The sequence below is a fragment of the Haematobia irritans genome, chromosome 4 (assembly GCF_050003625.1).
Source record: "Haematobia irritans isolate KBUSLIRL chromosome 4, ASM5000362v1, whole genome shotgun sequence".
Taxonomy (NCBI): domain Eukaryota; kingdom Metazoa; phylum Arthropoda; class Insecta; order Diptera; family Muscidae; genus Haematobia; species Haematobia irritans.
In genome coordinates this window covers 4,531,029-4,541,044 of record NC_134400.1, presented here as the reverse complement: position 1 = coordinate 4,541,044, position 10,016 = coordinate 4,531,029, and the positions used below count along the sequence as shown (strand labels likewise).

General features: G+C 30.0%; 1 protein-coding gene across 1 annotated transcript; it reads left to right on the top strand.

Moving 5' to 3' along the window:
• Positions 1 to 8,600: 8,600 nt before the first annotated feature.
• Positions 8,601 to 9,562, top strand: LOC142236102 (gamma-glutamylcyclotransferase-like). Its single transcript, XM_075307354.1, has 3 exons — positions 8,601 to 8,879; positions 8,958 to 9,091; positions 9,158 to 9,562. Exons 1-3 carry the CDS (start codon positions 8,667 to 8,669, stop codon positions 9,474 to 9,476), a joined length of 666 nt encoding a protein of 221 aa, XP_075163469.1. The 5' UTR covers positions 8,601 to 8,666; the 3' UTR covers positions 9,477 to 9,562.
• Positions 9,563 to 10,016: the final 454 nt, after the last annotated feature.

Below are 10,016 nucleotides of genomic sequence, written 5' to 3'. Positions count from 1 at the left end.
TAGAAATAAAATTTTGACAAAATTTTCTATAGAAATAAAATTTTTCGAAAACTGTATAGAAATAAAATTTTCTGTAGAAATTAAATTTTGCGAAAATTTTGACAAAATTTTCTGTAGAAATAAAATTTTGCAAAAATTTTCTATAGAAATAAAATTTTGCGAAAATTTTTTATAGAAATAAAATTTTGACACAATTTTCTATAGAAATAAAATTTTGACAAAATTTTCTATAGAAATAAAATTTTGATAAAATTTTCTATAGAAATAAAATTTTAATAAAATATTCTATAGAAATAAAATTTTGACAAAATTTTCTGTGGATATAAAATTTTGCGATAATTGTCTATAGAAATAAAATTTTGCGAAAATTTTCTATAGAAATAAAGTTTTGACAAAATTTTCTATAGAAATAAAATTTTTCGAAAACTGTATAGAAATAAAATTTTCTGTAGAAATTAAATTTTGCGAAAATTTTGACAAAATTTTCTGTAGAAATAAAATTTTGCAAAAATTTTCTATAGAAATAAAATTTTGCGAAAATTTTTTATAGAAATAAAATTTTGACACAATTTTCTATAGAAATAAAATTTTGACAAAATTTTCTATAGAAATAAAATTTTGATAAAATTTTCTATACAAATAAAATTTTAATAAAATATTCTATAGAAATAAAATTTTGACAAAATTTTCTGTGGATATAACATTTTGCGATAATTGTCTATAGAAATAAAATTGTGCAAAAATTTTCTATAGAAATAAAATTTTGACAAAATTCTCTATAGAAATAAAATGTTGACAACATTTTCTATAGAAATAAAATTTTGACAAAATTTTCTATAAAAATAAAATTTTGACAAAATTTTCTATAGAAATAATAAATAAAATTTTTCGAAAACTGTATAGAAATAAAATTTTCTGTAGAAATTAAATTTTGCGAAAATTTTGACAAAATTTTCTGTAGAAATAAAATTTTGACAACATTTTCTAGTGAAATAAAATGTTAACAAAATTGTCTATAGAAACAAAATTTTGACAAAATTTTTTATAGAAATAAAATTTTGACAAAATTTTCTATAGAAATAAAATTTTGACAAAATTTTCTATTGAAATAAAATTTTGACAAAATTGTCTATAGAAATAAAATTTTGACAAAATTTTCTATAGAAATAAAATTTTGCGAAAATTTTCTATAGAAATAAAATTTTGCGAAAATTTTCTAAAATGTTGACAAAATTTTCTGTAGAAATAAAATTTTGTAATAATTGTCTATAGAAATAAAATTTTGCGAAAATTGTCTATAGCAATAAAATATGACAAAATTTTCTCTAGAAATAAAATTTTGACAAAATTTTCTATTCAACTAAAATTTTGACAAAATTTTCTATTCAAATAAAATTTTGACAAAATTTTCTATTGAAATAAAATTTTGACAAAATGTTCTATAGAAATAAAATTTTGACAAAAATTTCTATAGAAATAAAAAAATTAAAAAAGTATTCTTTCAAAATTAGGTAGATTTTTGGTAAAATTTTCTTAAAATTTTGGTAATTATTTTTAGCATGAGTGGCCGTACGTTTCAACCATTTGAGAGATACTGTAAAAGAATATTGTGAGGATTTAAACTTTACAGTTTTAATTATTATTTCATTATTTATTTTCTATTTGAATTCACAGTGAAATAATCAAGCCTATAGCAAAAAAGTAACTAAATTAAAAAGTCAGGCGGGTCCGATTCTAAACCATACTTACTGAATTAGTACATCTAAGCTTTTTGAGGGTACACTAAAAAAGCATGTCCGTTTCCAAAAATTTTGTCTTCACACTAATGATTTTGGTATTGAGTCCGAGCCAAAGACGCGGAGAGTTGAATTAAGGATACATTAAAGACAAAATTCTCTTTTAAATTTGAGTTTTGCTTACATGATTATAGGAAACAAATTTCAATTTCTTTTTTCTTTTTTTAAGTTTTTTTTCTTCATATGCTATCAAAATCGTTTAAAATGTGTTAACGATAACTTAAATTTCTAAATTCAGACTCGACCTCAAATAGAAATTAAGCTATGTTTCATGTAAAAAACGCCTTTAAATTATTATTATTTTTTAATTTTTTAACGCTATTTTGCTTTGTAGTTAAGATACAAAAAATCAACCAATTTAAATATGATTTCCTTTACTTTAAAGAATTTTTCAGAATTTTTAAAGGCAAATTGAACTTAGTGAAACGAAGTTTTGCTTATGATATACATTTTTAGGTCAAATCGCTTAACTGCAAGGATTAAAAGGCTTCATTGAAAAGTTTATCGACTTTTGGACAAGGAAAGACAATTTATATAAGAGAAATGCGTCTTCTATGCTAAGCTAAATTCGCATTCGTATTTTAAGGACATGAAATCTGTGGCTTCATCACAATATTTTTTTAGTAAGGATATTATGATCAAATTTCGGCAAACCAAGCTATACATATATACGGGAGCTATATCTAAATCTGAATCGATATAGTATAGTTGGTACTATAGAAGAAGAAGGGGTAGATCGACTCAGGAGATGACTCTGAGTCGATCGGTTTATATTTTTGAAGGGGTTTAAAATTAATATTTGTGATAGGCACATTTTTCCAGATTAAAGTTATTATACCCTAATCGCTGTGTGGTTTAGGATATAAAAGGGTTTACGATTTTTCGACATTTTCCAAATTCAAGTTTCCACTTATTAAAAGGTCTACTTTCGACTTTTGGAAAAGTCGAATATTATTTTTTTTTTAATTTGATCGACTTTGCGACTTCCCTGCCCATAAATAGCATTATGATGTTGAAACATGTTTGAGGTGATATATTCCTTCTCTGTTAGTACAAAGGGTTTAGACTTCTGAAGGGCATGATTTTTGACGGTAACTAGAACTGTGCCCTTGAACTTCTGCAGAGTTTTAGGACACCTAAACAAAAATTTCATGGAACAATATCGATATACAATAATAATCCGCTTAATCATAGATGTTCACCCAAATATACCAATAGTCCAAGCCTTACATTGTATCCACATGACTATATCGTTTTGGAAAATTGCTGCAACGAAACTAAGTCTTTGAGAAAAAAAATAGCAATCCAAATCACGTGAAAACTATCACAAAAGAGACTGAACGATGATTGATGAAGTAATTGATAGATTGATTGGTTCATTTGATGGTTATATGCCATTGAGATGGAGCTACTCTTAAGGATAGACTTCAAATGAAAAGGATAGTGCAAATAGCCATGGTCATTTATGTTGTTCTATGATACTTTTCTTTTTTAAAACAAAGTGTTTCTTATCACCTTTTTGTTTATTTTTATAACCCAGCAAAAAAGCGTCGCCAAAAAAGTAATGTTTTTTTGGATCCGGAAGTGGTGCATAATTGACGCAGAAGCGATGAATTTAACATGGGCTTGCCATAGGACGGAAGTCCTCCATTTCAACAGCCGTTGCACTGAATTTGCATCACTTCTTTAGGTGTGATCCGGATTCAATGTTTTGGATTTAAATGAAAAATTATGTAATATTTTGTCAAATAAATAATTTTTATAATTTTTTATAATTTCTAAATTCTAACGCTTGTCGGAAACGTTTGACCTCAAATATTTTCAAAAATTCATAATTTTTTCAGATTGAATTTAGCATTTTTTTCGACAAAATTTAAATGATTTGTACCATTTTATGTATTCTTACTCTGTTTTTAACCTATTTGAAACAAAAAATTTAAAATTACCCATTAAAAGTACGAAAAAAACCAAGTTATAAAAAATTTAATTAAAAGAACTTCCTGGGTAGTTAAAATAAAGAACATCATTGGGAGTGCATCTTCTGGAAGTGCTTTTAAAGTTGTGCCTTCGGAAGAACTTCCAATTTTTTTTACTGGGAAGTGATATACCCTACATTAGTTTGAAAAATACGATAAAAAACAATTTGTAGATAGAGCTGTAAACCGAATAGAACGCACGGACCGACACCAAGTTTAGATTGTCTAGGGAGGTGATTATTATTCTATCAATATACCAATATTTCGGATGGGTTCCTTTGAAGGGGAGATACTATCAGAATCACATTTTGAATCCATGTTGTCCGTAACACTGTGCCCTTGTTTCATGTTTGAGATGATCATAGTCCTTATATGCGTTCACATACATTTACTCCCCAACAAAGACTCAATTGAATAATTTTAAACTATCTTATTTCCCCTTTCATACTTGTTCTATAATACCATGTAACATAGAAATAATTAGAGCGTTGACATTTTTTGTGTTGTTCAATTAAACCATTATTGCTTTCAACGCTATAAATGTTTTTTCCACTGGCTGATATTTATGGCTAAGCTTCAATTAGATTAATAGTGGATTTGAAAATGTAGTAAATTTCCTTATCACTAGTTTCGTTTACTTATGTACAAGAACTCTATATACAATTCAATAGAAATAGAGGAAGGACTGCCAACTGAGATATATACAGGGCTCGGCGACTGCGATGTGAAAATTTTTAAAGCGATGGGTTAATAAGGCCTAAATTCCTATTGATGTTAAAATTATGCTTTCAGGCCACACAATGTTCGTTGGAGACAGCCGTGTCAATGAGTACTATAAATAACGATTTATTTGCCTTTCAGAATAAAAAAAGTGAAGGAAACTTTCTGGTATTGGTGAAATTTTAACTAATATATAAAAATTTCCATGAACTCAACTAATGTTAAATAATTTTTGTGAGTGTGTTTAATTTTCTGCACGCACAGAAAAAACATGTTTGGACATGGTTGCCGCATCCATTTAATGCTTATCTAGAGCATGTAATTGCCGCGAAAACCATGTATTTGGTCTTTGTAAAAATAGTTTTCGAGCGGAGAAAAATGTATGGTGGCAATAAGCATTTGAATGGTTCTCAAATACCACAAACATGTTCTATCATTTAAATGATAGAATTTGAGACCATTACATGGTCGGGAAAATCATGTACCTGACCATTCAATTTTTTTTTTACTTTTTTACAGGGAAAAAATTATTTTTATAGGTTAAGTATAAATATGTCTAGAAGCATTACATGGCCATAAAGACCATTTACATTTTTTTCGTGACCATTTAATTTTTTAACTTTTTTGCAGCGAAAAGAATTTTATAAAAACATTGAGCAGATACACACGATTTTCATTTTACGCGTCAGTCGTGTGTTGATTGTTTCTTGGAATGGACGGAGAATACGGATTTACTGTGTTTTGTGTTAATTTATTTATTCAGAAGTGGCACGTGGTTTTATGTGAACACAAAAAGGGAAAGAGTAATGGAAATGTAAATGTTCCTGTTTTTTGTTATGCATTTTGCTATATGGATCATTTATTTTTATTTGCAGTTACATGATGTCTGCGTTCTTACATTTGATGGGCACAATGTAAATATTAAATAATTACTTATTGTTGAAATTGAAATAAAATAGAGTGTGTAAAAATATATGATGTTTGCTTGAACGGTATTATAAATACAAATAAACAATGAATTAGTTTATAAATAAATAAAAACAAACAAATAAAGTTAATTTTGTGTTTTCTTTTCTCAAGTGGCGTCCTTTTTTCGACGATGAAAAAAGTTTTTTCATAAAGATGAAAACATTTTAGGTTGTGACCATGTTCTTTTAACTAGGAGAAAAACATTTTTAATGAATACCATAACATTTTAAATCGTGACCATTGTCTTTTCATTCAAACAAAATTCTTTTTATCAATATAATAACATTTTAGATGAGGACAATTATATTTTTCTTAGAACCATGTTCACTGAGCTAACATGGTTGCAGTTTAAAATGTTACATGGTCTCCGCAAAAATAGCTCCTATCATATTATTTTGCTCTTCAAATATGATTGTGACAATCATGTTTCTTCTCTGCGTGTGTACGTCATTTTTATACCCACCACCATAGAATGGTGACGGGGGTATAATAAGTTTGTCATTCCGTTTGTAACACATCGAAATATCGATTTCCGACTATATAAAGTATATATATTCTTGATCAGGGATGAATTCTAAGACGATATAACGATGTCCGTCTGTCCGTCTGTCTGTCTGTCTGTTGTAATCACGCTACAGTCTTCAATAATGAAGCAATCGAGCTGAAATTTTGCACAAACTCGTCTTTTGTCTGCAGGCAGGTCAAGTTCGAAGATGGGCTATATCGGTCCAGGTTTTGATATAGTCCCCATATAAATCGACCTCCCGATTTGGGGTCTTGGGCTTATAGAAATCTTAGTTTTTATCCAATTTGCCTGAAATTTGAAATCTAGAGGTATTTTATGACCATAAAGAGGTGTGCCAAAAATGGTGAGTATCGGTCCATGTTTTGGTATAGCCCCCATATAGACCGATCTCCCGATTTTACTTCTTGGGCTTATAGAAACCGCAGTTTTTATTCAATTTACCTGAAATTGGAAATCTAGAGGTATTGTAGGACCACAAATACGTGTGCCAAAAATTTTGAGTATCGGTCCATGTTTTGGTATGGTCCCCATATAAAACGACCTCCCGATTTGGGGTCTTGGGCTTATAGAAACCGTAGTTTTTATCCAATTTGTCTGAAATTGGAAATCTAGAGGTATTTTAGGACCATAAGAGGTGTGCCGAAAATGGTGCGTATCGGTCCATATTTTGGTATAGCCCCCATAAGAACGATCTCCCGAATTAACTCCTTGGGTTTCTAGAAACCGTAGTTTTTATCTGATTTGCCTGAAATTGTAAATATTCTGGTATTTTAGGCTCACAAAAACGTGTATCGGATTAAGTTTTTATCGGTCCATTTGTTAATGCCTCCATATGGACCGACTTCCTTATATTTGGTTCATGGTGGTGGGTATTTAAGATTCGGCCCGGCCGAAGTTAGTGCTGTATATACTTGTTTTATTTAGCATTATGTTTATAGTCTATTCACAATTCTTTTTCTTGTTTTATCCACCTCTGCTATCATTATATTTTTGTTCTCTTTTAGATTTTTTTAGATATCAACCAAAGCCGTATCCAACCAATTTTTATACCCTGCGCCACACTGTGGAACAGGGTATTATAAGTTAGTGCATATGTTTGTAACACCTAGAAGGAGACGAGATAGACACATGGTGTCTTTGGCAATAATGCTCAGGGTGGGTCCCTGAGTCGATATAACCATGTCCGTCTGTCCGTCCGTCCGTCTGTCTGTGAACACATTTTTGTGATCAAAGTCTAGGGCGCGATTTAAGTCCAATCGCCTTCAAATTTGGCACATGTTTCTAATTTGGGTCAGAATAGAACCCTATTAATTTTGGAAGAAATCGGTTCAGATTTAGATATAGCTCCCATATATATCTTTCGCCCGATATGCACTAATATGCAGCCAGAGCCAGAGTTTTATACCGATTTGAAATTTTGTGCAAACATAACACTTAGTCGTATAGTTAAGTGTGCAAAATTTGATTGAAATCGGTTCATATTTAGATATAGATCCCATATATATCTTTCGCCCGATATGGACTTATATGGCCCCAGAAGCCAGATTTTTGGCCGAATTTGGTTGAAATTTTGCACTAGGAGTACAATTAGTAATATAGTCATGTGTGTCAAATTTGATTGAAATCGGTTCAGATTTAGATATAGCTCCAGAGCCAGAGTTTTGGCCCACTTTGGTTGAAATTTTGCACTAGGAGTACAATTAGTAATATAGTCATGTGTGTCAAATTTGATTGAAATCGGTTCAGATTTAGATATAGCTCCCATATATATGTTTTTCTGATTTCGACAAAAATGGTCAAAATACCAACATTTTCCTTGTTAAATCGCCACTGCTTTGTCGAAAAGTTGTAAAAATGACTCTAATTTTCCTAAACTTCTAATACATATATATATCGAGCGATAAATCATAAATAAACTTTTGCGAAGTTTCCTTAAAATTGTTTCAGATTTAAATGTTTCCCATATTTTTTTACTAAAATTGTGTTCCACCCTAGTGCATTAGCCGACTCAAATTTTGAGTCTATAGATTTTTTAGAAGTCTATCAAATTCTGTCCAGATCGAGTTATATTTAAATGTATGTATTTGAGACAAACCTTTATATATAGCCCCCAACACATTTGACGGATGTGATATGGTATCGAAAATTTAGATCTACAAAGTGGTGCAGGGTATAATACAGTCGGCTCCGCCCGACTTTAGACTTTCCTTACTTGTTTTTTATTAAAAACGATCGATGCCTTTTAATAATGCGTAATCACATAGATTCTCTAATTGTCTTAGAGGCTACTCTATAAATTTAATTACCGGTTAGATTATAATGATAGCAATCGATAATAGATTTAATAAAAATCTTAAAAGAGAATTCTTCCAGTATAAAAAAGTATTAGAGAATTTAAGATTATCAAAACTAGGGCAAACATTTCGCTAAATAGATTAAAGAGTCTTATCTATAAATAAATCTATTAAATTGTGTTAATATATAATTTTTTCATAGAAATCCCTACAAAACGAAACAAGTTTATTAGGTATGACATTGCGAATACTTCCCCCAGAATGGAGCTCTCCCCATTCGATTTGGCATTTTGACAATGGAAAAATGTAAATCTTTAAGCTCTCATCAGTCACCATTTGAATATTGAGACCGCACAAACATTCTATCAGCGGAATAAATTTCGAAATGAAATCATTACGAGTAATTCTATTAATTCTTCCATTTGTGGTTTCAATTTCTAGCACAACCATAGACGAGGATAAAATGAAAGAAATTCGAGCATTACCTGAGGTTCATGGAGATAAATTCTATTACTTTGGTTTTGGTAGCAATATGCTGGAGAAACGCATACACATACAAAATCCCACAGCAGTGAAAATTGGCCCAGGCAAATTGGCAGTAAGAATGGATTATTTTGGAATGTTACCAAACGTCGAGAAAAATGGCTAAACTGATTTGTTATAACTGTCGTTACAGAATTATCGATTGGATTTCAATGATTTCTCTAGAAATTGGGATGGTGCTCCGGCCACAATTGTACCACATGCCAATCGTACTGTCTGGGGTACAGTATGGGAAATTGATTTAACAAATCTTCCAGATATTGATCAGTAAGATGATTTTATAATCACTTCTCTATGCAATGATAATGAAATTGAAATTTTTACATTATATAGTCAAGAAGGTGTTCACGAGGGAATGTATGAAGCAAAAAGTGTTCCCATTACCTTGAAATCTTCAGGTGAAGTTATTACAGCCCGAGCCTATCAACTAACAGATCAACCTAAAAATGATTTCGAATCTATGCAACCCCAAGAAATTCCATCCAAAAGATTGCCTTCCAAAACTTATATTCAGTGTTTGGTTAAAGGTGCCATTGAATCAGGCATTGATCAAGAGTATGTGGAATGGTTGAGATCCTTGAAACACAATGGTGTTGTGGCTGAGAAAATGTCTACATTTTTAGAATTAGACAATATAGAATTGAAGTCATAGATTTTTATTATGTTCTTATAGATTTATGATGGTGTAAATAATAAAATTCTTATGGGGGTTTAGAATAAATATTTAAAAATTAATAAGGTTTTTTCGATGGGGGAAAAATTAAAAACAGACGATTGCGGTAAATGATACGAGTCTGCGGATAACGAGTACGGTCTCCAAATAATTCGTATATATGAAAATCCAGTTTGCGGTTTATCTGGAAGCCAGCATGCTACACAATCGAATAAATTCGATTGTGTTAAAAATAGTCGAAGTCAAGTCATCCTACAATTTTTTACCATTGTCTTCTAAATTATAAATTATCTCATATGGAGTTTATGTTAGATAATAAAGACAGATCAAATACCTATATAAGCACTCGTAGTCCTTGATCGGTTTACATAGAAATGATATGAAGTGATTTTAGCATGCTAATTAGAGTGCCGAATTCCAACAGAAAAAAATATCACCAAAATATTTCCAATTAAAAAGTTAATTTAAGTTGAAAATTTTTTCAATTAATAAATTAATTGATACAATTAACTTTTTAAT